This window comes from Oreochromis niloticus, linkage group LG23, assembly GCF_001858045.2.
Source record: "Oreochromis niloticus isolate F11D_XX linkage group LG23, O_niloticus_UMD_NMBU, whole genome shotgun sequence".
Classification (NCBI taxonomy): Eukaryota; Metazoa; Chordata; class Actinopteri; order Cichliformes; family Cichlidae; genus Oreochromis; species Oreochromis niloticus.
In genome coordinates, this window is record NC_031986.2 from 13,536,642 (window position 1) to 13,564,507 (window position 27,866).

Here is a 27,866-nt window from a genome sequence, read left to right on the forward strand (position 1 = left end):
GTGCAGCATACTTTGCTGCAGCTGGTCACACTACCTGACAGAATAAACTGATTATGAAAGCTGTCTGCAAACTGGACACTTTGGAAGCAGCACTGCAGAGGAGGTCACTGAACAAATGGTTATCCGTCATGGATAATCCTGAAAACCCTCTGCAGCACTTGTTGGCAGACAGGCATTTTCTGTGACAGACTGATTCGGCTCTGCTGCCACAACAACAGAGACAGGAAATCTTTCATACCATGCTGTCACTCGCTATAATGCAATATCTCTCTCTGGCAGAAATCCTATTACATTATTAGACAACAAATAACATTAGCAGAGTCACGCTAAAGTAGGCTAAACAACAAATGAAACTTTAACCAAACAAAACAGCTAGACAGATAATAAAAGCTACATGCAGTTCAGACATGACAAAGATCCAAAATGGGCGTGTAGGTTATGTGCAATTCAGTGCTGTTTTATAACTTTTGTCCTCCTCATGTTTCTCCCTCCCCTCACTCCAACCGGTCGTGGCAGATGGCCGCCCCTCCGTAAGCCTGGTTCTGCTGGAGGATTCTTCCTGTTAAAAGAAAGTCTTTTTCTTCCCACTGTCATCAAAGCTCTTGCTCATAGGGGGTCATATGACTGTTGGAGTTTCCTCTGTTTTCTATGTATTATTGTAGGGTCTTTAGATTAAAATATAAAGCGCCTTGAGGCAACTGTTGCTGTAATTTGGCACAATATAAATAAAAGTAAATTAAATGGGCATTTCTTAATATATTTGTTTATTTGTTTTTTCATTTAGATTAAAGGCTTACAGACATATGTATATATAGGCTTTATTAACCCTGCTTCAGTTGTTACAGAAGCAGAAGAGCACAAGGGTCGTGAATTAGAGAAAACAGTAAAAACAGAAGAAATGGCAGAAAAAATATGTTAAGATGCTAAAAATGCTAGAAATGCATGAATCAATAACTTACAAGAGTCATTTTTACTCTGTACAAATTATATATATATATCATACGTCAAAACACACATCACAGGGATTTACGTTATGAAAAAAAAGAGTTCAGTGGGAATGGTAATATATATATATATATATATATACACATCTATTTTTATTTATACTATGTGCGTATTGTACACTCTGATCTCTGTCAGACTTGTTTGCTTTTCAGTCGGGAAACTAGCATAAGTGCCTCAGGCCACATTAAAAATTGCAATTTAAACATTGTGTGGCACAACCTAATGCAAGATGTGTGATAAAAGCATTCTCATATTTGTTTTATGTTAGTGCCAAGATTTTGAAACCAAGTGACGGTGGGAAAGAAGTAACGGAAAATCTACTTAATTCTCCGCTAGAATATTTGTGTAACGGTATACTAGCGATATCGCGACAACCTACTACTAAAATCTCGCGCATTCTAGATTAATAACATTCGAGAAGTGTCTGCCAAGTTTGCTAGTAGTACTAGCAGTCCGGACATAGGAACATTTCAAATTAAGGGGATGTAACCCTCTTATCGTCATTCTTAACTTCAAGAACACAAAAAAATTAATAGTATAATAGTATACGTTATTATTATTATTATTGTTATTATTATTATTATCATCACCTAAAATTTAATATAGATATAAAATTATACCTAGTTTGTTTTTCAGCTTTTATTTTGACGTCACCGGATGTTTACTTTCACATTGTTCGCGTTCCCTTCACGCGCTTCGTGAGGGCTTCGTCTCAGCTTCAGCTAAAGACCAAACAGACAACAGCTGTGTTTGCTTGAAGTATCAACCTTGAAGCTGAAAATACGGGACTTTATCGCTACTTGAAATTCAGTAATAGCATTTTAAAAAGTTACCTGAAACCATTAAGGAAATGAAATAGCTGTCATTTGGCATAACCACAGAAACGGGCGAGACGCAAAGGAGAAATAATAACAACATCAAAACCCGGCAAACAAAGAGGTCCCCTTTTCAACGGCATCATTTTTCCTCCATATTCTATAGTTATGAGTCATGTGGCCGTCGAAAATGCCCACGGTCTAGAACAGCAGGTAAGCTGTGTTTGTTTCGTATGTCTTAAATGTTCGCTTTAGAAGTAGTGTAAAAAACGGCGGTGGTAAACATTAGCTTGCCGGCTAGCCTGGGGCTGCTAACAGTATGCTATTGTGCTAGCTTAACGTTGGGTGCGCTGCATTCGTGCGCGCACACGTCTGATGGTGGCTGCGGAGCATACGACATAAAAAATGTTTTGGCCCCTCTACAACCTGAAGTATAATGCTTTTATTGAATTGAATTCTAGAAATAAAACATCCATGTTTTGCTGGTAGACTAACCGGTGTTCTTTAAAACGAAGAGCTAAATGCGAAATGACGCACGAGTGGTTCCTCTGCCCCCCTCATGTGAACACATGAAACGCACCCCTCAACTGTTACGTCCACTGCGCTTATCTTGCAGCTCGATATAATAATAAAATGGAGGTCAATGTGGCTGGAACCTGCGGGTCTACTTGCTACACAAACAATGCGCCGTGACTGTCGCCGTCCCCGGCTTTTAGATGATACGCAGCATTTTCCAGACTTCCATGTTTTTATGTTGACTGCGTCCCGCTAAGAGATGGTCATTTCTCCTGCGTCACCAGCAACGTAGTCTATCTGTGTCTGGCTGGATGGCAACAGAAAAGTACTGCATGTACTCAGTTGATATTTTGGAGAGCCCCTATTGAGGAAAAATGTCTAAGAAGGAATGTGATGCGCAACCCAGGCCCCTATTTCAGCGACTTATACGTCCTCATGAGTTTAGTTGGCCTAAGCTGAATGTCACCACCGCCATCCCCCAACCCACAGTTAGATTTTTGGTAATGAAAGCATTAAATCCAAAGTTGTTCCCTGGACAGCAGTGAGATTTGACGCACCAGCATCGCATCTCAGTATCCCAGACCAGCTGTGGCTGGGTGCAGTTTGCTGACATCATCATGATAGGAATTCAGCACGCTGGAGCTCACATCTCTGTCTCCCTTTCTCTCTCTGTCTCTTTTTTTTCTAAGTCTGCTGCAGAATTCAAAAATAAAAATTACTTCTAGTTTTCTTTTTCATGTCAAATCTGAGTACTCTAACCAGTCCCTGTAAGCAAATTGTTCACTCTCCTTATTATACACAAATATTTTTTAAAGGTAGGCAGCAGCTCTCTGTGTCACCTACTCTTATGGATAAGTGGTCTGTGGCCTCAAACACAGCCTGCCTAACAATCTAAATTCTAGTTTCCACTCATTTGGTTTTACGTGCATTCTTAATTTAATGGGGGATACATATAACAGTGACACTGAGCTGTCTTGTAGCATTAGCCACTGAAAACCTAGACAACTGAGAATCAGTAGGGAGATTACTACAGAAATACTACTGTGTTTGTGTCTATGGTGGAGAAAAATCAATTTGTAATGCCACCAGTTAATGTAAGACATGGCCAGTAATAGTTTTTATAACTCATTCTGTTGAAATGCAACTTAATTTTTTAAGTTGCTGGAAGTGGGTCAGTGAGTCTTTTTCTGATTTTGTGTTGTTTTTTTTCCTCTCTAGCTCGCTGTCCTAGACTTGAGCGCTGCAGACGGACAAGGTGGCGGCAGTAGCAGTAAGCAGCTTTCATGTTTTTGTTTGAACTTTTAACTTTGTCTTGCTAAAACAAACAGAGGTTAAAAAAAATGACTGCTGTATGTCTGCATGTGGTACAGTGTAAATGCATCCCTGGCACAGTAAGTGATGTACGATGATGCTGAAAGCAGATGTTTCTGTTAAAATATGCATGTCTTTGGATGCTGCAAAGGTTTTGAAGAAATTATGTCTTTAAATCTTTTATTATTCATTAAACACGGTGACTTTTCGGTCACGTGATCTATTTTTATTTAAGTGCAGAACATCCGTTATTAATACAGTGACATTTAGTTGTAACCATGTGAAAATGCATATTTGCATGTCACCTTAAAGTTTTGCTTCACACTATAGTTTAATAATCTTTTGTCATTACAGTCACAATTTGGGGGTCAACCCTGAAATCGGTAGTTAGATGTGATTATAAATGCAGTGTGACATAAGCTCTGACTGATTTTTGGATGTCTGTCTCTGTTGCAGGGCGATACATACCTCCACATTTAAGGAACAAAGATGCTTCCAAAAATGGTGAGTAGGGTCCACTTAACCTTGTTTCCTATAAAGGAAAAATCTGAATTGTTTATTTTTAGGCCACTGAGCAACTCCCATCACTGATTCCTACCAAATAAATCATTTTCAAGACTTTTTTTGATGTTCAAATCATGCATGGTTATAGCTGGATTTCAGTCTTGTCACTGATTGGTTAGTGAAATCCATCGACATCATGATACTCGATGTGATGAGCGAAGGGCAGGTTGAACTGTGAAAGTGCACTCTCATTGGCTAACGATTTGTGATTGCCAAGTACCAATGAACGTACCCTGGATAAGGCTCCTTTGTGACTCTTAAAACGAATAAAATTTACAAAATGGCCTTTAAGTTGTGATCATTGTGACCTGAAGCAAGAAATGTTTTACTGAGGTCACAGAGAGGGAGCTGATGTCAGGTTTTCCCTATATGGCAAATAAAGAGTGCAGGTTTAAAGCACTTCAGGTCTGGTTTTGCTTTTCAGACCCAGTTTTCAGCTCTGTCCGTCTTTATTTCTCTACAGTTAGCAGTCAGTCTCCCTCCTCTGTGCTCTGCTTTGTAAACGTTATTACTACCCATGGTTAATTTTTGGAATAGTGAGGAAAAACGGGTGACACAGTATTCTAAAAGTAATTAGACCCCACACCTGTAACTCCACAAAGTACCTTTATTATATCAGCATCTGTTTTTTACCATAAGTTACAACTGGTATTTCGTCTCCTAATCCAGCAGGAAATGCCTTTGCTGCTGGGCGACAGGGTGGTTACACCATCGCGCCTGCAGCCAACTGTAAGTTCCTCTCTGAACTTCTGATTTTCTTGGATAGAGTTGTGCAGAAGTTGGGGAATTGGTCTTTTTTTAGAGGTTTTTGGGTTTTTTTGTAAACTGTTGGCTTACTGATATGAATTCATAGTGAATGCCTAAACATTAAAGTGTGGCTGCATATTGGAAGCAGCAGTAGAAGTATCTGAAAGTGCTTCTTTGAATTGGTTTGTTTAATCATTTTGACTTGATCCATCTAATTTCCTACCTTTACACAAGAGTCAATTTTTCTTTCAAAATTAATTCGATATATGTAGAAAGCGCAAAAAATAATCGCTGGTGCTGAAAGATGTCTTTATTGGCATTCTGCCACAACACTATATGGACAAAGTACTGGGCCACACACACATTACACCTACAGAAGCTGTTGATCATACCATGAAGCTCCCAGCACACAGTTTTTGTGCTGATGTTAATGCTAGAGGAGGTTTGGTGCGCTGCAGTTGCTGAGTCAGCAGCATTAGCGAGCGTTGGCGACTTTTGCAAGTTTTGCGCCTGTGACAATGGGACTGAAAACACTTGAATTTAAAAAATTTAAGAGGTGTAGCCCATTACTTTTGCCCATATAGCATTTATTGCCAGCGCTCCACCAGTAACAGCAGTGATGATCATGAAGACGATGTTCCTGCAGGTGTGATAATAATTATTAATTATTTTGTGCAATGTTTCCTCTCTGCAGACGGCTGGGACGGCACACGCAACAACTTTGTCAACGGCTACCACGACAATCGCATGACGGGGAACTCATTTAACCGTGGCCCGCCTCGCATGGAGCGGGGAAGAGGTGGCGTTGGAGGTGGTTACCGCAACAACAGGGGTGGAGCCTTCAACCCCATGAACCCAGCACAGCCAATGAGCTTTGCTGGGTATGAAAATAAAGGTGCGATTCAGTTTTAGTGCTTCCAAAATTTCTTTTACTTAGCTCGTGCATCCAGTATGTGTTCATTTACCTGCCTCTCTACTACATGAATGACTGGATGTGTCTGCTAGCATACTGTTGAAACCTGATCGCTTTGTGGTGTTCTCCTGTTAGACGCAGGTGGCTGGAACACTGCCAAGGACACCTATAGCAGTTTTGGCAATAACCGTGGAAAGTCTGCTTTCTTCAATGACAGAGGCAACGCTACCCGAGGAAGGTAAGCGGATCAGATGCAGTGTCGAGAGCTTATGTCATTGAGCTTCAACAGAAAATTCCCATGTTTACTATAAAAGCTAAAAAACGATCCTCTTGTGAACCCTTAAAATGGTTTATTATTACCTAAAAAATGTTAAGTGGAGAGCTGTTTGTGTAATTTGGAGAAAGTTGCTTCATTATTCATCATTAACGTGTGCATGCTGTGTTCAGGTTTGAGCATGGAGGCTTTGGTAATGGAGGAGGGGGAGGAAACAGCCGCTGGGTGGAGGAATCCAGAGATGACGGAGACTGGTCCAAGCCAACCCCTCGCAACGAACGTCTTGAACAGTGAGTCTGTGCTTTTGAGTGGTCGTGGGAGGTGTAGTCTACTTTCTAATTTGGTGTGATTTATTGTAAGATCAGGAAATTTCAGGTAGAATTGCAAAAGATATTTAAAATTAGAGCACAGAATTAGATTATTAGACTAGTGTAATTTCACTATTAGACTGTCTGAGTCATATTGTTGGGACTTCATTGGTTTCTTGTGTAACAGAGTAAAACACACGAAGGGAAAAGCAAATTCTTTGATGTTTTGTTATTTCCAGTTGTCATCCTAATGACATTTGTTCTTAACTTATTTGGAGGTTTCTAGTCTGATGTCAATATGGAAGTATCTTTAACTTTGCCCGTTATGGTTCTGCAGCATATCCCTTACCTGACACATAATAAATTCAAGTGGCTAACCTGCCCCAGTAAAAATAGTTATGGGTTTTTATTCTTTTAAAATTTGACATTCAGATAAATTATCCCAAGAAATTGCTGCAGTTACTCTAAGCAATAAAGTTCCAGAGCATTCGACTAACCTTTGTGTCTCTCTCCGTAGTGAATTGTTCTCTGGCAGTAACACTGGGATTAACTTTGAGAAATACGATGACATTCCTGTTGAGGCCACGGGACAGAACTGCCCTCAGCACATCGAGAGTGTGAGTTACTCACATTATATCAGATACCAGCTGCACTATTGCTTTTCTTCGCTCTTTCTGTACATGTTTCTGTGTTTGTGATCTCACAGTTCCAAGACGTGGACATGGGTGAGATTATCATGGGTAACATTGCTCTGAGCCGCTACACCAGACCCACTCCTGTCCAGAAATACGCCATTCCTATTATTAAATCAAAGAGAGACCTCATGGCCTGCGCACAGACAGGTAGCGCACAAACATAACAAAGTATTGGAATTGGGTCGATGAGATGAAAAGCAGAAATGGATGAGGCTGTCCTCGTGTGTTTCAGGTTCTGGGAAAACAGCAGCATTCCTCTTGCCAGTCCTCAGCCAGATTTACACTGATGGACCAGGAGAGGCCCTTAACGCAGCTAAAGCATCAGGACAGGTAAAAGAGAGAAAAATCAATATTATCTAGTTAAATACAGCTAATTTCATCATGGCTTTAACAGGGGGGAAACAAATGGTTCAGGTGCTGTGGGGGATTTCATGGTAAAGTAATTTAATTAAACTATCCTGTGTTAATTAAAGCGCATCCTCCAGATTAAAAAAAAAAATGCATTAATTTCAGGCACGCACACAGTTCTGCAAATGATTGGGAAAAAGGTATCGTTCATACGTTACCACAAACCGTGAGCACAAGTTTTAGTCACTGCAACAAACAAGCAGACCTGCTTAAGTTGATTTATTTTATACCAGTAGTATAGTAGACTATCAAAGAAGAGGCAAAACAAGCAGCAGTTAAAGAAAAGCAAAACCCTTTTAGACACAAGTCCTGCCTGTCAGCAGCCATCTTGATATGACACCTGGCACCTATTTAGGGAGTTATTTTGTCTAATTTAATTTAAGCTGTTATTGAGAAAGAAAATCAGCAGCAGGTAAATCTGATTTTAAAGGTTATCTTTCTTTCCTCTGGAAGTTTTTATTTTGCTAACCTCACTGTTGTTGAATTATTCCATGAACTTTAAATTGGGAATTATTTGAATGCTATGTCTCTGATAATTGTCAGGTAATTCCTATTACACTAGTTCTACCCTAATTTATATTATGAAGCCTTTAGGGGATTTTTGCTCTCAGGAGTCACAGACTGGTCCCTGATAGGTTTGACACATGTTCTGTAAAATGTTTGAATTTAGTCTAGTTTCTAGCCCACTCATGGCGTGGCCTCAGTTTTCTCTAGTTTCAATCATGTTTGTTGCTGTGAAACTTAAATGTTGTGTGTTGTGTCATTGCTTTGTAGGAGAATGGAAAGTATGGCCGTCGCAAGCAGTACCCCATCTCCCTGGTGCTGGCTCCCACCAGAGAACTGGCACTGCAGATATATGATGAAGCAAGGAAGGTATTTAAACACATTAGTGTGTAATAATCTGTTTATTTAATGATGTGATTTTTAAATCTGTGTGTAATTGTTAATACGTTCTATTTTCCTGTTAGTTTTCCTACCGCTCCAGAGTGCGTCCCTGTGTTGTGTATGGAGGAGCAGACATTGGCCAGCAGATCAGAGACCTGGAGAGAGGCTGTCACCTGCTGGTGGCCACTCCAGGAAGACTCGTGGACATGATGGAGAGAGGCAAGATCGGACTGGACTACTGCAAGTAAGACATAAACAGGAGTAGTGAGTGATGGGTAAACGTCTGTTGTCATTTTTTTCTAAATTTCAAACTCTTTTCTTCTGTTTCCTTTAGCTACCTGGTCCTAGATGAGGCCGACCGTATGCTGGACATGGGCTTTGAACCACAGATACGGCGCATCGTCGAACAGGACACCATGCCTCCTAAAGGCATCCGACAAACTATGATGTTCAGCGCTACGTTTCCCAAAGAAATCCAGGTATATCTGCAGTAATTGTCAAAGAAATTGGAACTTTTCTTCTTCTTCTTCTTCTTCTTCTTCTTCTTCTTTTTTTTTTTTTTAATCCGCCTGTTACTAATAAAGAGAAGTGCAGCAAGCATTCACATGGTGATCAGTGTTTCATTTTAAAGATGTAAAATTTTCCATCTGTTTGGTCAGATGGTGCAAAACAGTTGTGTTAAGCACATATTTTGCTCATCCTGCAGATCCTAGCTCGGGATTTCCTGGAGGATTACATCTTCCTGGCAGTGGGCAGAGTGGGTTCCACCTCGGAGAACATCACTCAGAAAGTGGTGTGGGTGGAAGAGAGCGATAAGAGGTCTTTCCTCTTGGACCTGCTAAGCGCTACAGGTGAGCCGATCTCAGCTCAACTGCCACATGTCCCAACACATAACATAAATACTGTCTGCAGCCTGAGTAGACTTATCTGCAATTATCTCGAGCCACACATACATACACACACACACACACACACACACACACACACACACACACACACACACACACACAGATGTGCGATTTTATTTCCCCTGTCTTTTTGCCATCATCATATTGTCATCCTCACATCTCAACCAATACATTACTGTGTTTCCCATGCTTAGCACAGTGTAATGTCCATCAGCACCCTTTGTCTTTCAGTGAAAATTTCACTTAGATATGTTTGTGTGTGAAATTAGGAAGATGTATACCTCTAGGCTGCACTGAAAAGGGTTTAAAACCTCTAATTTAAAATATGCTCTTTCTATATTTGTGGTAGTTGGCAAGAAACATCGTGTTTCCTGGATTATATATATATATATTTTTTTTGCCTCCAGACGGCAGTGTTCTATTTTTATTACAAAATATCTTTTTCTTCAGATTGAACTTTAAAAGAAAGGTTCTATAGGATTTTAAATCATTTGTGGCTGGGAAAACTACCTTTTTGTTTTGTTAGTGATTATATGGCAACATTTTAAACCTCTGTTAAATCAGTAATATCAGACACACAAACATTGCTTTCAAACTGGAGTTTACATGTCAGTGGTTTGTGGTTTTATCCCAAGCCATCCCAAGTGAGGTACAGGACAGTACTGGAGACAACATAGAGAAACCTGGTAAGATCCTCAAACAGGAAACTTTTATCTGTCATTTCATATTTTAAATAATTTTGCTCGACTTTACTGTTCTTTTTTTTTTGTGGATGGAGAATCTCCTGTTTATTATATTTATTTAGGTTCTGTGTCCCATTTCACACGTCGCGTCCCCTCATGTGAAATTAAACATGCCTGTTGTTTGATTTTATAGCTTAAGGTTGTTTTGGTGTCATCTTTAGAGTATGTTGCTGTGATGTCTTTAGGTCAAACCCATAGCTTTAATGGAGAGAGTCTGGTCACGTTGTGTTCGTGCTGTTGCCGTGTATCTAACTTGTGATATAAATGTGGGTCAATTGATGATGTTGATGCAGGAAGAATACAATGACCAGAATCTTTCCATCAGTGCCTCTAGTGAAACCTGCATGAAAACACATTGCTGCTGGTCATTTTACCCACACTGCACCTCCTGCTGCCTGTTGCACTGTTCTGCTCATATAACAACATCTGCTGTAAAGTAACGCTGGTAGATTTAACCCTGAAACCTGCATGTTAGTCACCCCATGGACTGACACACACCTATATACATGTAAACATATGATCTGTACACAGGGCTGCTGCAACAAACCCACTAACTGATGTGCTATGGAGGATTTCATATACAACCAAGGGCGTTGATTTATGTGTGCATGGCAGCAGAAAACCGTTCACACGTAAAATTGTATGATTCATTTAGATCCTAACTGATCCCATTAGCTAGAAGGCAAATCAATCTCATGTAGTGGACTGAGAAGCCTAAAAAAGGTCAGTTTAGCAGGCTGGGCAATCGGGGATGAATTTTAATTTATGTGCTTGGTTCTCATAATTGCTCATGCACCTAAATTCTATATAATTCCAGCATGACTGCAACTTCATTATTTGTGCTTGTTCCACAATTTGGTCCATGCTACATAAAGCCAGAGTCATAGTGGCGCAGGATTATTAAACTCAGTCTTTTATTTAGTCCAAACACAGCGCAGCCCTGAAGTTGTTTTATTCTTTGTAGCATTAACACCCAGTGTTTCCCCTCTCGGTTGATCAGGTAAGGACTCGTTGACTCTGGTTTTTGTGGAGACCAAGAAAGGCGCAGACGCCTTGGAGGACTTCCTATATCGGGAAGGCTACGCCTGCACCAGTATCCATGGTGACCGTTCCCAGAGAGATCGAGAGGAGGCCCTGAACCAGTTCAGATCGGGAAAATGTCCCATCCTGGTTGCTACAGCGGTCAGTAAAAACTTCCTGTTGTTTGCACGTTATGGTAAACCGCAACAGGAACCATTCTGTTATTAACTGACAACCACAATCGACAGAAAAACACTTGAGTTAGAGCCCAAACGAAATGTTTATGAAGGTGTGAGTTTTTAAAGTATCTGCTCCTCTTTTTGTGATCTCAGGTAGCAGCTCGGGGTTTGGACATCTCCAACGTGAAACATGTTATTAACTTTGACCTGCCAAGCGACATAGAGGAGTACGTCCACCGCATTGGACGTACGGGACGAGTAGGAAACCTGGGTAAGGCTATAAGTAATGTGATTTAAGGGAAGTATCCTCTTGATTTAGGATGGACCCCATTTACTGCTCTTACTTGCTTATATTGCTTTGAAAAATGTCTCCTGTTTTTAAGTGGGTTTTTTTTTTTTTTTTTTTTTTTTTTTTTTTTCTGTTTCCTGTAGGGCTGGCAACATCGTTCTTCAATGACAAAAACGGGAACATCACTAAAGACCTGCTGGACATCCTAGTAGAGGCCAAACAGGAAGTTCCCTCATGGCTCGAGAGCCTGGCCTATGAACACCAGCACAAGAGTAGTAATAGAGGGCGCTCTAAGAGGTACACACACACACACACACACACACACACACACACACACACACAGATTCTGTCTTTAACTTGCAAATGTTTGTTTTTTGTTATAAGTATTAAAAACATTTGCTGGTCTAATCAGAATCCCTAAACACTGATTTATTTATTTATTTATTTATTTTTTATCCCACAGGTTCTCTGGCGGGTTTGGAGCACGAGATTATCGTCAGACTGCTGCAGGACTCAACGCCGGAGGGTTTGGAGGACGTGGAGGAGGACGCAACCAGGCAGGACATGGAGGAAACCGTGGCTTTGGAGGAGGTGAGGCTCTGATCTTTGGATAGAAATTTATTCACTAATGTAGGGTGATTATTGTGCAGACCATTGTAGTCACATGATGTTCATTGTGTTGCTTTAGAGCCTTTTTTCCTGGGCCCCCCAGGATACCTTTTTTCTGTTTTCTGAGAGCTTGTATAGAGAGAAATAAAAGAAGAGCACTTGAGTTTGCCATATATTGTTGTACTTTTAATATATTTTGATGGAGAGTCGGGAAAAATATATTCAGTGTGAATTATGGTTTTACAGAACTGCACATTCGAGATAAATGTTTTACATCAAACCTGCATTATAGAGATTTGTTTTGCTTGGAAACACTAATTTCTGATACTTGGGCGATGAAATGCTACAAAAGTTTTACTTTATTAAGAAGGCTTTTTTTTTTCTCTTCCCTTTTTCTTCTCAGGCGGCTTCAGCAACTTCTACACCAGCGATGGCTACGGAGGCAACTACTCACACTCTCAAGTTGACTGGTGGGGCAACTAGGTTTCTCCATCCCTCCCTCCCTCGCTCATCCCTCTTTCCTCTTCTCACTCATCCTCCATTCTTTCTCCACATCGACGTCTGCATCCCATCTGTCTTGTTACCACCATTAACCCCAAGAAACCCCCATGCATGTTATTAAACTATTTATGCTCATTTATGTAGCTTCCATCCCCATCCTTCATGTCTTTTAAGTCGTTTGAACAGTTTTCTTGTGCTTTCTATGTCCACCTTTTTTTGTTTTGGTAAATTAACTTTTCTCCTCTTGAAAAAGACCACATTGTGACGAGATTCTTGAATTTTAGTTGTTTACTTTTTAAACACTGGACACAGGCTTACTTGTTAGCTTCCAGCTAGCAGCCACCTTAAGACCATTTTCCCTCTGTGACACGTGTGTGTGCTGGTAAAAAGACCTGGGTGTTTAATTCCCTGAGATTTCAGAGTGTGGGCTTCTTCAAAGAGGGGAAAATCCTTTCTTTATTTCCCCCCACTTTATATTTGAGTTTGATTTCACTGTGTTTTTGTCTGCATTTACACTCCCCGCGTGACCTCATGTCATCTTTGTATTTAACGCACGGCCATGTTGTAAATCTCTGGCCAAAAACTTTTCTAAAATATAGCTATAGGCAGGACATAAAAGCAAACCATGTCTGCGTATAAATTCAAAAATACTGGCCTTCACGTATCACACATTGGAGGCCACAGAAACAAGAAAATCTTTTTTTTCACCTTTTTTAAAACATGAAACTTTATCGAGGTCTGACACAGATGTCTAACAAAGAGAGACTAGTGGCTGGACAAACTGAAATGGCATTGTTGGCCATTAGCAGTGAGGCTAGCAGACAGTCTTAGGACTTATGGTTGTTACTGCAAATAGCATTTTTTTGTTTGTTCATTTGTTTAATTTTAAGATAAGCGTTTATGGAGAATCATTTGTTTCTGTACTGTGCCTTTAAGAATTTAAACTTTGTCTCTTATTTCCATCGTTTTTATTGCCATAATACGTTAACTGTCCACAAGTATTGGCCCACGGTGACTAAAAGTGTGTATTCAATGTCATTTGTTGGTTTAAATGTTTTCTTTATTTTTATTTGGAAGGAAGCAAACTAGGCTTGAACTAAATCAAACCTTGGCAAAAAAAAACAAACTAAACTAAAACTATGATGAGGAAACTCAAAGCATTTCCTTATCTGTCTATTAGAGACTGAGCTAATTCCCCAAAGCATATAACCACTGTAAGCATATTTGTGGATTACTTTACTCACTCTGGATGAGTAAATATAAAATGGGTCAAAAATTGCATTAATCGTACTGTTAAAGTCAAAGAGCCAACGAGCAGGTCCGACCACAGTGGCTGTATGCTTTTGGGAACCCGAGTCCTACTCATTGACACTTGTGTCACATCTATAGCTCAGCTTTGAGCTTGCAGTTTGGTTTCTCAAAGCCATCTTGTCACTAATTGTTGGGTCACTGTGTGCCACTAACAGGGCCAGCAGCAGTCACGTTATGTTGTTCCTCCCCCTCTTATTATCCAGATATGTAGCCGTAAATGTCCAATTCCTCATAGCTTGCTATAATTTAAAAAAAGCCAAAGTCTGGTGCCACTCGAGTCATATTAAATTACTGTAACCACTACACAGTTTGAAACACCTTTGCTTAGAAAACACTACATGGCTGCTGCTGAAAACAGTTCCCAGATTGTGTTGGTGTCTGCGGCCGTTCAGATGACTCTTAGTGCCATCATGCTCTTGGGAATCTAGCGCTGCTTTTAACCACAAACATTGAAACCCTTGTTTTGGGAGAAACTTTCTCTCGAGGGGGGAATACGCAAACTAAAAAGAGGTCCAAATTTTCTCGCTCACTCTATCCTGGAGAGTTGCATGAAGAGTCTTCTCTAAAAGTAGTCATTCCAGTTAGGTCTTTTAAGCTCTGTTGAAGTCGGGCGTTAAAAGTGAAGAACTGGATCATCCTTACGAACTAATTTCACTGCAGACAGCTGGGGGCTTCCCAAGGAATGCAATGCATCGTATCTACAGCACATTTTAGCCACGTGTGCAACTGTGATCAAGCACAAGATCACTCAAAATCGCGCCTCGGTTCAGTTCCTCCTCATACTACTGCTTTCAGTCAGCAGATAGTGTTTCTCAGTGTTGAAGTCACTTCCTCGATGAAATGTTTACAAAACTAGATTTCGGCCAACGCGCACAACAGCCGTACACTGGCAGCATATGATTGCTTTCAAAACACTTAACACCCAGCCCACAGAGCTCCCAGAGCTCCCAGATGGGCCACACTCCTACTTCTTCACACTGATGCACGTCCACTCTCCAGAGTAGTTTGCTATCTGGACTGGCAGTCTTGGCAGCTATTGCAACGTATTCACCTTCTGCATGCACGACACGTCCCAGCACGTGCTGCAGATTAATAAACAATGACAGCGTCCCGCCGCGATTGTCGAATGCGAAACCCAACTCGGCTCAGCACAGTGAGAAACTGTCAGGGTAAATTGTGCTTGTGGAAAAGTTGCTACACAGAACTGATCGCATGCATTTAAATCCTTGGTTATCCCTACTTGGCTCTGCTTTGCAACCAGGCTTCAAGGGGCCAGTTGACCCAGGATGTCCATGTTTCGTCCCTGATTGAACTTGAAAAGGGATCTCTGCTGAACATTTGGATGGTTCAGTGGTAGAAATCCAATCCTCCTCCTACTCCCACCCCCCCAAACTGGGCCAATTAAGAGCCAAAAAAAGCTCTGTTACTCCAGTGTGGGGGTGGATTAATTTAGTTATGTTTACATGTAGAACTCAGATTAAATGTAAATAGTTTCAACAGAGAGGAATCTCCACAGAAAAAGAATGTGAAGTTAAACAACACTTGGTGTGCATGAGAGTCACACTTGATCACTCAACACTGGACCAAGATTGGTCTGGTGAGCTTAGCACAGTGGGCAGTTTGAACACCGCTGACTAAAGTTCAAAGACAAAAGCTTGTATTCTTTCAAGAGAATACACACGTCTATATAGAGATACATTCACCCAAATTAATGCGCACAAGGTGGATTAACCCTCAAACTGCCCACTGACTCTGACAAAGCAGGACCAAGACTGTAAAACATATTCAAGTGTTGTTGTTTTTTGGTCAAGAAGTTTCAAATGCCAAGCAGATGAATCCAATTCTATAGCAGGCTTTAATTATGTTGCAGTTATTTATTTTATATCATAGTTTTTTTTTCCTGCTTTTGATTTTTTGACTCTTGTAATCAGTCTTAAGCTCCCTTTCCCTCGGATTACATTTGAGGGGGACGTTGGGGAAACTCTGAGTTTAATAGCATTTTTTTTTCTTTCTTTTTTTCCTGATGAGTTTGAAGGAGTTAAAGCAGTTAAAGCAGTTAGCTGGTCATTTACTAAATATACAAAGTAGATTTTTCCAGAAGCTTTTCTGGTGCTAAAAGACACCAGTCAAATATAACTGTACGATATCTCACTAAGCCTGGTCTGACTCAAAATGAGGGGCCAGGAGCAATGCTGCATTCAAGGACGGCTGTGAAATGATAGAATTCAGCTGTACTCCTCGATGTCCACCTGCTCCCTTTTATGCATTTACAAATGAACCAAAAACAGGAAATTTGAGTTTTTCTTTTCAGCTGCTGTTACAGCACGGGTCAGATAAACAGTTACTGTCGCACTAAGAGCTGTCACTAAGTTTGAGACTGCAGTCTAACACGGGCTTAATGACTATGAGCGGCGGTTGAATCGGCGATTCAAATGTTGACCAGAACTGTCAGAGGTGTCCCAATAGATGATTTCTTTTTCTTTCTTTCTTTTTTTTTTTTTTAAAGCACCCGTTTACTGATCAGCTTTCTTCTTGAGGTCATGAAACATTTGATTTTCTCCTGCAGACTTCTTGTAAGAGCTGTTGCAAAGTATTGAAGGAATGAAAAAACAGGACAGCAAGTTGCTAATGACAATCACAGAACTCCCTTCACACACAAGCAGAAGTCTTTAAGTTGCACTTTCACACCTAGAGGTTTTATTAAATAGCTGTCTTGCTGGCATTGTTATAAAATCAGCTTCAACCTTTAAAACTCTGTAGGAGGAACTTTACTGACTGAACTGGCAGTCGGATACTGCTGACTGATATTCCCTGTGTGAAAGCATTTCTTACTTGAATCAGTGGCTTCTGCCGACCATAAGCTTAATGTAGTCCCATTTGTTTTGTTACCAATGCTGCAGGCATGCGGCGTCGCAGGCGAATCCATTGAGTGGATGTGGTTGCGTAGATGTTGCTGTGCCTTCTGACGAGCGCTTGGCAGCACATTGAGAATCCGTTAAAAAAAATGAAGGAACCGGTGAACCTTTTTAAATGCAGTGTGACTTGTGAGAGTAAAAATTCAGTTTACCTCTTGCTTTGTAGATCAATCGTGTCAAATAGTGTTGTTCATAAATATGCAATGTATTTCAGTGTTTTTCTAGGGCAGGCTGGTTTTACCTGTCAGTCGTATTTACCATTGAGCTGTGTTAGAGCAACACTTAAATACCACTGTGCCCCCAAATTCCTGTGTGGAGGGGGGGGGAGAAACCCTCTGAACTTTTACCCCAAGTGCAATAGAGTTCAGTTACTTGTGGCTTGCTTTCGCTGTGTGGTCACCACGATTCTCTGCATGAGTTTTCTGCTCGAGTCCAAACTGGCACATGTGAAATGAGCCCAGAGTTTTACGTGTGAACGGTGCCTTTTGAAGTGGCCGAATCACTAAAGACTGAAATTTGTTGGTTAGGGCTGGGTATTTCAAACTATTGCAGAAATTTTTATTATTTTCTTTTAAGTGTAGGAATGTTTGCTTGGTCAGATGCTGTAATGATGCAGGGGTAAAAAAATGATAACTTTATGTAAATGCTTAAGAGCTGTTGACTCAGAACAATTCAGGCACACATTTTTTACTGACTGACAACTGATTCCCGGTGCTAAAACTTGGACATGTTGCCGTTTTGTGCCGCTAACGTTACGTTTTTGAGAAAATATGAGCATCAGGGCATTATGAATAGGAATGTAGATCAGGCACTTTATCTACTGCGTTGGTCCTCACAATTTCGATTTCTGAAAGACTTCATTTTTTTGGCAAAATACCGCAAAACTCTTTGTCTGCTAATTAGCAAATGCTACCTTGGTAACATGCTTATGTAAGATGGTAAACAGTGCTACCGTTACATGCTAACTGATCATCAGTGTCTTGCTAGTGTCACTGCATGTACCTGTAACTATCACACACACTTTCAGCAGTAAACAAAGTTTAAGAAAAAACACAAAAGTTTGTGTCATGCAGAAAATGCTTAGTTTACTTCCTGCGAAACTGATCCAGCACTTTAGTTCTTTTTGTTTTTTTATTTCCCAAAACCTTCTGATGCCTTAAATGAAGGGTGATACCCAGCCCTAATGGAGCTGATAGCAAACTTACCTGTGATACAGACAGCACTGATGGTCAGAGAACAATTAATGGTGCTATGCTTCCATTGCTGCGGCCTGCAGGGCCCCCTCCGTTATAGAAAGACCACTGAGTTTTACACAAAAGACTTTGCTTAATCTTCAACAAAAGTCTTCTGTAGCACATGTCCTTTAATCCTAAAGAGGTACGACTGAGAGTGAGTGTGAAGGCAGTGTAGAGGTGTTAAATAAGAAGTAAGTGTGTGTGTGTGTGTGTGTGTGTGTGTGTGTGTGCAAAGGTTCTTTGAGAATTTTTGTTTTTAAGTTTTGTTTTGTTTTGTTTTTGGGACCAGGTGGAGTTCTAGTTAACAGCAAAGGTAGGATTCAGCTGTTTGCACACAGAGTTCTTGAGTCTACTTTCACTGCAAGTTTGTGTAATTTATCAAGCATTTTTGAGAAATATTTATTTTTCTATGCCTAATACAAAAGCTGATATTTTACAAAGTGACTTGACCAAAAGACAGTAAACAAAAACACTGGCACTTGAATGTTGAATGTCATTGGTATGAGTGAAAAATTTCTATTTTTCTGGGGTAGTGTGAGCTTTTTAATGTTAAAGATGCGACGTGGGGGAGCGTTTCTCCGTCAGCGTGTCACCATAGCAAGGCTGGGTTTCAACAGTGGTTGTAATTTTCAAAAATCACCTGCATTTCATAAATACAGATGCATATATTTTGTGTAAGGCCAGTAAAAAAAACAAAACAAAAAAACAACAAAAAACCCCTAAAACCTAGCTCCTTTGCTGTGTGCACATCTTTTCTTTTTTAACTGGGCAGTTTTTGCAGCCACGGTTCGTTCTTACATTCTTTTTTTTTTTTTTTTTTTAATTGTAAGAATGAAACTGGATTTTATCAGGCAAATCTGTCCCATGTATCTGATCCTCAAGTCCCACTTTGAAGTCTTAATATTGGCATCTTCACTTTTACTGTCTTGATTTAAAATGAAACAAAACAAACAAAAAACCAGATCTGACTGGGACTACTTACTCATTGGCTAAAAGTTTTTGAATTATTACCATTGGGTGTACCATAGATATTCCTTTTTGAAGCATATTACGACCCAAGATTTACAAAATAGACTTAAAAAAATTAAAAACCGAATGAGTGACTTAGCCAATAACTCAGCAGGAAACTGTTCTTTTAGCAAGCACAGCTATCGCCATCTGGTGGTCTTCAGATAGAATGCAGGTTTTAGGCACTTCTGTCTTGGGCGTAGCTATTGAGTCAGACAAATTAATCTGTTTTATACCTTCTATGATCAGCTTGTTTAAAAACCTCTGAAAGCCGGGGGTTCTCTGGGGGTGGAGGTACTCGCAGTGCTTCCTGGTTATCGGCCATGCTAGCATCAGCAGTCCATGACTTAGTCTATACCTAAATAACTCAAAAAATAACCTTCATTATCACTTGTTTTCATCCTGTATCACTTTTGCCCATTGGTTTATACATTTTTAGCACGCTAGCACTTACCCTACCTTTTAGCGCTAGCCATCATTCTATGTGGCCTAAAATCTGCTGAATCTACGCAATGTCTATGATTTTATTTTTGGCAGTATTCATGCTGTCATTCCCGAAAATTCCGATTTCAACAAAATAGTCCAGTCAGTTCTGGCAATTAGTTTAAAGATGCCACAGCATCCCTGCATAAAGCTCAACACCAGTGTTTTCCAGCACTACAGTACTCTTCTCCCAACTGAAACCTCCAACTTCAGGTCTTCTGTTAATGTGTAAAGATGTGCATGTGGTGTAACATGAAGGTACGAGGTGTACCACAGATTGTTGATTACAGCCGATGTGATGGCGACACGTTACGAGAAACAGCCTCCACTGGTTACCTTTAAAGTCACATTGGACTCAGTATCACATCCGCAAACCTGTTTATGCGACAGGCTTCATTGCCAATAATAATCAACCATAAACAGCCATTTTTAATCGGCGAACAAATTGAGAAAATACCACCGTAAATGCCAAGGTTTGGATTAAAAAATAACAAGTTAACGATCAAAGACCATTTTGTAAAAAACGACAAAAACATGCAGTACAAAAAAAAGTGTCCAGATTTTCTCCAAGTCGTTTTATTTTTCCTTTTCTTTGTTGAATCTTTACACTTTTCCTTCTCGTTAATACCCTTGTTGTGAATGTCTGGCAAAAACAAGTGGCGATCTTTAAAGTCTTCATAACACAGACTTAACTGTGGTTCTATTGCTCCGTTGTTGTGGTTTGCATCTTTTCAGGCGTCGGTGTGTTAGAGCTGTCACAGGGGTGTTTCTGGCCAATCAGAAATGGGGATTTATTTATTTTTTTCCCCCTTCTTGCAGCTGATCAGTATTTATCTGACCTGCAGGAGAGACAGAGTAATATAACGGACATTTGTACTGTTGGTCCTCTAAGCACAGACCCACTGTAGTTACACAGGGACCGATTGATTTGTCCAAAGACTGTAGCCTCAGCAATCACTGACGCATATCAGACGTAGGTGAACCATTACTTTACAGCCTTTTGTATGCACAAACTACATTTTGCAACAAAGTAATTGTATTTTTTGTCAGGGTGTCGTGAAAGACACACAAAAACAAAACACTTTGTGGCTTTATTTCAAGTTCAGTTTGTTAAAGTGATCTGAAATTCACAGATGCTGAGGTGCATTTAGGAACGATTGCTGTTCTCTTAGCGAGCGAACTGAAATGAAATGAAGCCCAGTGCTGTCGTCATTACTGAATGGCCAGACCCCACAGTGTGGACGGGCAGCTGCACCGGCCTGGTAGTTAGTATTTGCTTATGTATTAGTTTAGCAGATGTGCACGAAGAGCACTGCACGAAGAAAAACAAAACTGTGCAAATATTCTGATTTTACCACAAATAAAGGTTTGGATTTGCAGATGTAATCAGTGGTTTTGTCTTTTTTTTTTTTTTTTTTGTGTGACTTTACAGAGATGGAAAAACACAAACTGTGTTTATTTGAAGATAAACAGCATCAAATTATAAAAACAGTGTGCATAAAATGCATCTGACAGGAATGATTGTGATTCCCTTGTCCTTAAAACACAGATCATTAAAAATCATAAACGGCTAATTTGAAATCTGAAGTTGCACCTACATATTTCTAACTTGGTACAGAGCCTTGCTGACTGGTAGCAGGAGATGACTCGAAGCGGTTTGCTTCATCCACTTTCTTCAATAAGCAGATTAAAATGACCTGACAGCCACGTTTCTTAAAGTTGGAGTCAAGTTTATTAGCTTTGTGTAGAACAACAGAACAGCAGCCTCTATAACTCTGAATAAAGCTGCATCCACAAAGGAAGTGATTCGCAGTGATGCTGTGACAAGAGACCGTAGGAAGTCGATGAGATTTGGCAACTGTAAAACTGCTTAGAAACCTTTCTCAACTTTGAGGCAAGCGATTGAAGTGACTACTAAGTGCAAAATACTGGTAACATGTGAAGGGGTGTCAAACATGAGGCCTTGGAGCCAGTTCAGCAAAGACTCCAAAGACCTTCCCCTGTGGCCATTCATAGTACACCAAAGTAATGAAATATTTAAAAAACTTAAATGTCTTTTTTAAGTCAACGGTAAAGAAAAAAAAAATAAGTGAACAAAAACTTTGTCCAGAATGTACTAAAATTATAAAACTGTGAGCTATCACATTTCTTACGGTTTAAGCCCAAAGAGTTGTGCTGACAGATGTCATGTAGAAAAACTTATTTTATTAACATGAGGGATTAAATGTGAAGTTTCTCTGATCTAGTTGTCTTCAGATCACAGTATGTGGCCCACGATGTACAATGGCAGACATCCGTTCATTAGAGGGTTATCTAGGCATTACCTGCATAACTCTTGTTCTCTGAAACCTGTCCCAGATTGCTTATGTAATGTGTCATTCCAGTCTGGGCCAAACGGCGACCCGAATATTTGCATTAACAATCTTAAAGGAAACACATGAGAACAGACAGTGGAAGGTCAAATCAGAGTTTCTTCTGGTCTCAAAATGAGCCTCTTGGGTTCATAATCCAAGTACACTGGAAATAAGGCACTGAGTCTGTGCTACCTACATTAAGAGATCATTGCTATTTCAGGCCATTTGGTAAAAGAAGGCTAAAGTTAACAAAGCCCAACTTAAAAATCTATTCTTACAATCCTGATTATTTTCCTGTTGAGGAAAGCCAACAGGAGAGGGGAGTCTTAATTTAAACTGTTGTACCTGCGCTGCATACTCGGCCAAACGCAGTCAAAGGTGAGGCGTTGCTCTTCCCCTCAGTTTTTCTTACTGCGCTGACACTTTAACCTGTTTGTCTGTACTAGTCCAGGATCCTGCCAACACTGTAAATGAAAATGTTGAACCAATCAGAGATTAATGTCCCTCAGCCCACAGTGTGCAAAAATATAATTTAAACAAATCACAATGAGCAGGACAAGACACTGTTAATATCAGCTAAGATTGTAATTACTATAAAGTTAAGTAATAAAGTGCATTAATTTCCAGCTGTAGGTCTGCTTTGGTTGCAGGAAGGCTCTGCCCTTGGTTATCTGGCACTTCAGGTCCTGTTGCTCAGACCGTCTTAACTCAGAGACGGCTGAGAATGAAATGTTCTGCAGAGTAAGACTGATGCTAACTGAAATATTCAGTGTTTTGTTCATTCAGCTTTAAACCAGCCATGATGGCCTCTGTGCTACATAAATATCACGTGAAATTACTTGTATGGAAAAAAATTAAAAAGTCTCTTCCTGTCAGTCAAGATTCAGAGCTGATCGGGACGACTGTGGTGGTAGCATTTTCAAACTCGCGCCTGATTGGTGGTTGGTCCTCGCTGATGTCTGACCAGAAGTCTGGGTTGTCTCGGTACCATTTCACTGTAAAAACAAGAAACGTATGAATCACTAACACACCATACAGGAGGGTAATGAGTGTATAGTCGTGTGTGTGTGACTGTACCTGTCTGTCTGATGCCTTCAGTCCAGGACACCTCAGCTCTCCAGCCCAGCTGCTGCAGCTTCTCACACTTGATGGGGTAACGCAGGTCGACCCGCGGCCTGGAGAGCAGAGGTCAAAGGTTAAAAGTGGACAAAAGTGTGCTTTCAAGGTCAAGATGTCAGGAGAGACGGAGATTTTGAGAGCTAAAGCTAAAGTGGATGGCTTTGGCTACTTCCTGGAATTCTCCCCTGCTTTTGCCAGCTCTTTCTCTACTTACCTGTCAGGCACAAACTCAAGCCAATCATTCACTTCAGATTCTGGCACTTTCTTGACCTAAACATCACACACACACACACACACACACACCTTTTAGTATTCATTTAATTCGCTTACTTTCTAAAAGCTCCTGCTAAATGTTTGAATAAACAGTTCCTAAACCCACCATCCTAACAAGTTCCCTCGCCAGCTGTATGATGGGAATCTCACAGCTTGTCCCCACATTGTAGATTTCTCCCACAATCCCTTTCTCCAGAAGCAACAGGAAGGCGTTTATGGCATCACTGACAAACAGGAAGTGGCGGGATTTCGGAAGGGTTCCCTGGATAGTGCTGCCGCAGAGCAAACGCACAGAAACGGGTTTAATTGGATAAGCGCGTCTGTTCCTGTGAAACACAGACCGGAACGACAGCGCTCGTTAAAACAAACCCACCATTTCTTGTCCATCTGTAAGAGGGTGAGGAACCTTGGAATGACCTGAAAGATCAAGATGACAATTTATATTAAAAGCTTGGTGGCAAAGAAGAAGATATGTTTAACTCTTTAAAACCAGTTGAAAGGAACTGATGGTGAAAGTCTGACATTTGCATTTTCTGCCTGTGCATTCAGTTGTAGTCAAATGTAAACACACAGCTGATTGCAGCATTTTTAAACCTGCAGGGTGAGCTTTTGTCTCCCCTTTGTGGCAATGAGAGTAATTACAATAACTTTAAAACAAATCTTTAAAATATGTATCACTGTAGATTAATCTTGCACAGATGACATCAGTGTGACCTGATGTTGCTTTACATAGATGAAAATAGTTCTACATACAGCTGTGCAGATATCTTATATACAGCCTCAAATCTTAAACTGTACAAATGGAGCATATTTCTGCAAGATTAGCCACTAAATGTAAAATGGGTGTGCTCAGTCATGATACTGGACCTTCTCCGTGTACTGCCTGGGCCCGTAGATGTTGTTGCTCCTGGTAATGATGATGGGAAACTAGTAACAGAGCAGTATTCAAATGACAAAGATTTTTAAAAAAGTCATTTAGGTTTTAAAATTAAAGGGACAGTTCACCTCAAATCACATTAACCACTGGCCTCTAGTACCATGTATCCATGTAGATTATTTTGATGAGAGTTGCCCAGTTTTGAAGTTCTCTTGAGTACAAGAGTACAAGCACAGCTAGTCTGCAACAACAGGGGACTTGACAACCAGCTGGTTGCATTCTAGTCATATTCCTGTAAAACTGGAAGGTTGTGGAGCGCCCACATCATTTTGCAGTTACATCGCTTTCCTGCAGCAACGACATCACTATTTATGGAAGGATTTCTCATCAAATCGATGGGTCTCTGGCTGGACTCTGAATATAAGGACTTAATGTGAATTTCTATGTATGTAGACAGCGAAAGTTAACTGCTTCATGATCACTGATTGAAATCAAATGCCAATCCAACCGGGCTCATTTGTAGACTGATAGCAGGCTGACTCGATCTTATTGATGTTTTATTGCCATCTAAATGCACCAAAGTATCTTTAAAGATGGCATCTGACTACAATCAGTGGCCGACTCATCATTAAAGGAACTATTTCAAAGGCAGTTCATGTCATATGGTCACAATAATAACACTGTTTTCACTACTGTGATTGTTAAACTGGGTAACGAACATCCAAGCCAAAACATGCCCTCGAACTTGACTGTAAAAATATGAAACTGAAAAATCAAGAACTAATATTTAAAGTCATTCATTTGGTTTGGAAGCTACTGCCCCATCTGTATGTGTTTACCTTGTACTGGTCCCAGTATGATCTGACCAGATACTCTGCAGCAGCTTTAGTAGCAGCGTACGGATTGGAGGGCCTCAGTGGGCTGCTCTCATCAAACACCTGTAGGGGACAAACATCAGAGTCACTGCCTGATCCATAAACACAAACAAAAGCACAAAACAACAACCCCAATCTATCCACTGGCCTCACGCAGACTGGCTCCGTACACCTCATCGGTGCTGATGTAGATGAAGCGCTGTGGCTGGTGTCGGGCCTGATGGGCCGCTCCCAGCAGAACTCTGGTCCCTTCAACGTTGACCTCCTGGAAAGAGGATGGGGATTCAAAGGAAGCCTCTGACAGCACAGAGAGGAAGGAGAGAGCAAAAGAGCTTTAACACGAGAGCTGAAACTACAAAAGCTCCTGTTCATAAAAACTGCCCGAACAAGCTGCTGCTCACCGACGTGAGTTTTGGCTGCCAGGTGAAAGATGATGTCGATGTTTTCGGAACTGAAGATGTGGTTCACCAGCCGCGGGTTACACACATCCCCCTGTTGAAGAAAAGAGTCCAAATGAGTAACTGTGCACCCGGCACAGTTAAAGCTCAACTGATGATAAATCCTACAAATTACACCTTATTTTAAATATAATAATATATGTAATTATATAAAAGTAGCATTAAATTACATAGATATCTGGTGTCAGTCTGGTTATTCTTGACCTGATGTGTTTATTTATCAGCTCTCACCCTGATAAAGATGTAGTTCGTTCTGTTTTCAACGCTCTCCAGACTCCTGGGGCTGCAGCAGTAATCCAACTAGAAGAGATCAGACAGTGAGACATGCAGTGCACACAGCAGAAACTAGCTGCAGCTTTGCACGTCACAAAGACAACAAACCCAGAGTGTTATATTTGGAAACGGAGTGAGGGGGGAAAAGAAAATTAAGACTTACATTATCCAGGTTGATAATTTTCCATTCCGGGTGTCTGTGGACCAGCGAGCACACCAGATGGGAGCCGCTGTAAGGGCAGAGAAATTTGAGACAGTTCATTTACGCCCCACTGGCCTTTATCTGACTCCGTCAGCCCACACATGCCTGTGCCGTTTATGCCAAGAAGACGACATGAGCTGACCACTTTGCATTGCCTATATGTATACAGTACAGAAATCACATCCCACATACAGAGATTCCTTCATTAGTTAGTGAGATAAAACCATAATAATGAAATGAAACCTGATTTGTGAATTGAGCATTCCCAAATTTTACATTTTTCTTATAATAAAAGGAAAAACTTTGCTTGTTCCTTCATTTGCCGTTAATAAACCTGTCTCTATGTGTTTTTTATGTCTAATATCTTTGCTTATATTGGTAAAGAGGCTGTATTAAACAGGATTTGCTAAGGGGTTATATTTAACACAAAGAAATCACCTGTTATTGTACCTACATTATAAATAATCCAGTCAATTTCAGTCACTTCCAATTTCTCGAAAGAACTCTGATTTTAAATTTGCTGCAATTTCTGCTGCCCACTTGGTCACATCTGTTTTGAAAAAGACATTTTTAATGCCAATAACACTTTTTACCGGGATAAATAAAGGATATATGGAGATCACTTTGCCAAAAACTGGTTCCAGCTTCTGTGTTGTCACAGGAAGTTCTTTCTGGCTCAAAATGACTTTATATGTTTGACAGATTACAGGCAAAACAAGTAATTTACAACTGTTTTAACTGAGTGCTAACTACACATTAACACTCATCTGAGCATTTGGCTCCATGTGTTTGTGGGCTCAATTCTCAGTCTGCCATAATATTTTGAAATATACCCCAGGACCGAAACCACTACTCCAAAACTTGTGAACAGTTACTCAACAGGTAGAGACACCGGGATGATTTATAAGATAAGGCAGAGTAATGTTAGTTCGTTTTTGTTTTTTACAATAAATACTTTTTTCACTAATAAATTGTGCTTATTTCTTAGTAAAGCACTGCTATTGTTAACAGAGGCTCCTTTATTGTTTACCTCTGTTTCACCCGTGCAAAGGTTTTCCTTACAGGTCCTAGTCTTGATAACTAAAAGAGGAACCACAGTCAGGTCTGTTTATCAAGCTAAATACTAAGTTCGTAATGTTATTTCAGCTTAACTGTACACTGATATGAAATACGAACGCACATGAATCCAGAGCCTCCAGTCACCAGAACAGTCCTGTTGAAGTCCATTTCCCGGTCTTCCAGCAGCTGTTACCTCACAACATGTACTCCTACAGGTATATTAAAAACATATTTACCGACATCAAGCCTGGAAGCTAGCTATCCTGACGGAAACAGCAGAGCTTTATTTCCTTCCATAACAGTAGCCGGATTGTGCAATGTGCGACAGTTACCGGCTGCTTCACGGCAGTGTTGACACGTTGAAAGCGGGCGGGTCATTAACAGTGTGTGTACTAGTTTCTACTCTCTGATTGCTTGTCCCACATGACGCAGTGAAGTTAGCGCGATGTGATTGCGTGAATCCCGAATCAATCAAACGGTCAACGTAGACCTGTCGGCAAGCGAAAACCAGTCAAGTCCGCATAAATAAACACATATCATCCGGTTGTGCTTTTCAAAATAGAAGTCATATTGAGTATTTTAACCTATAAGACGTTTGTGTGTGCGTTTAGTTTTGTACCAAACTTAAATATAAAATTATTTCAGGCGTGTCTTCATGTGGATGCGTTTTGTGTCATTCCGTGCGCGTTTATTATCCATTATTTGCAAACTTAGCTTTTATTTGAGGGCAAGAA

General features: G+C 40.4%; 2 protein-coding genes across 6 annotated transcripts; one reads left to right on the forward strand and one right to left on the reverse strand.

The window, feature by feature from the left end:
- Positions 1 to 1,666: 1,666 nt before the first annotated feature.
- LOC100708206 (ATP-dependent RNA helicase DDX3X) lies at positions 1,667 to 21,028 on the forward strand. 5 transcript variants are annotated; one of them, XM_025903439.1, is made up of 20 exons: positions 1,667 to 2,033; positions 3,555 to 3,606; positions 4,104 to 4,151; positions 4,881 to 4,940; positions 5,653 to 5,853; positions 6,007 to 6,109; positions 6,319 to 6,435; positions 6,971 to 7,070; positions 7,160 to 7,295; positions 7,381 to 7,478; positions 8,331 to 8,429; positions 8,525 to 8,685; positions 8,776 to 8,920; positions 9,148 to 9,292; positions 9,985 to 10,035; positions 11,093 to 11,274; positions 11,445 to 11,562; positions 11,724 to 11,877; positions 12,044 to 12,171; positions 12,593 to 21,028. In XM_025903439.1, exons 1-20 carry the CDS (start codon positions 1,989 to 1,991, stop codon positions 12,670 to 12,672), a joined length of 2,223 nt encoding a protein of 740 aa, XP_025759224.1. In that variant the 5' UTR covers positions 1,667 to 1,988; the 3' UTR covers positions 12,673 to 21,028. The 5 variants fall into 5 exon arrangements, with proteins under 5 accessions (XP_025759224.1, XP_025759225.1, XP_013119969.1 ...); XM_025903440.1 differs by having other exon boundaries at positions 4,884 to 4,940; XM_013264515.3 differs by lacking the exon at positions 9,985 to 10,035.
- tgds (TDP-glucose 4,6-dehydratase) lies at positions 20,472 to 27,492 on the reverse strand. Its single transcript, XM_013264518.3, has 12 exons — positions 27,254 to 27,492; positions 26,035 to 26,101; positions 25,830 to 25,898; positions 25,542 to 25,632; positions 25,289 to 25,437; positions 25,105 to 25,203; positions 24,256 to 24,315; positions 23,762 to 23,805; positions 23,495 to 23,660; positions 23,330 to 23,385; positions 23,074 to 23,171; positions 20,472 to 22,991 (listed from the first exon to the last, which is right to left on the reverse strand). Exons 1-12 carry the CDS (start codon positions 27,298 to 27,300, stop codon positions 22,873 to 22,875), a joined length of 1,065 nt encoding a protein of 354 aa, XP_013119972.1. The 5' UTR covers positions 27,301 to 27,492; the 3' UTR covers positions 20,472 to 22,872.
- Positions 27,493 to 27,866: the final 374 nt, after the last annotated feature.

Excerpts from the sequence above, each read along its gene's own strand:
- LOC100708206 (XM_025903439.1), top strand. The coding sequence starts at position 1,989 with ATGAGTCATGTGGCCGTCGAAAATGCCCACGGTCTAGAACAGCAG. Across the intron at positions 6,436-6,970 it reads CGCAACGAACGTCTTGAACA|TGAATTGTTCTCTGGCAGTA; the intron begins GTGAGTCTGTGC and ends CTCTCTCCGTAG. Across the intron at positions 11,563-11,723 it reads GGGACGAGTAGGAAACCTGG|GGCTGGCAACATCGTTCTTC; the intron begins GTAAGGCTATAA and ends TGTTTCCTGTAG.
- tgds (XM_013264518.3), bottom strand. The coding sequence starts at position 27,300 with ATGGACTTCAACAGGACTGTTCTGGTGACTGGAGGCTCTGGATTCAT. Across the intron at positions 26,102-27,253 it reads ACTGGAGGCTCTGGATTCAT|CGGCTCCCATCTGGTGTGCT; the intron begins GTGCGTTCGTAT and ends CTGCCCTTACAG. Across the intron at positions 25,204-25,288 it reads ACGGAGCCAGTCTGCGTGAG|GTGTTTGATGAGAGCAGCCC; the intron begins GCCAGTGGATAG and ends TGTCCCCTACAG.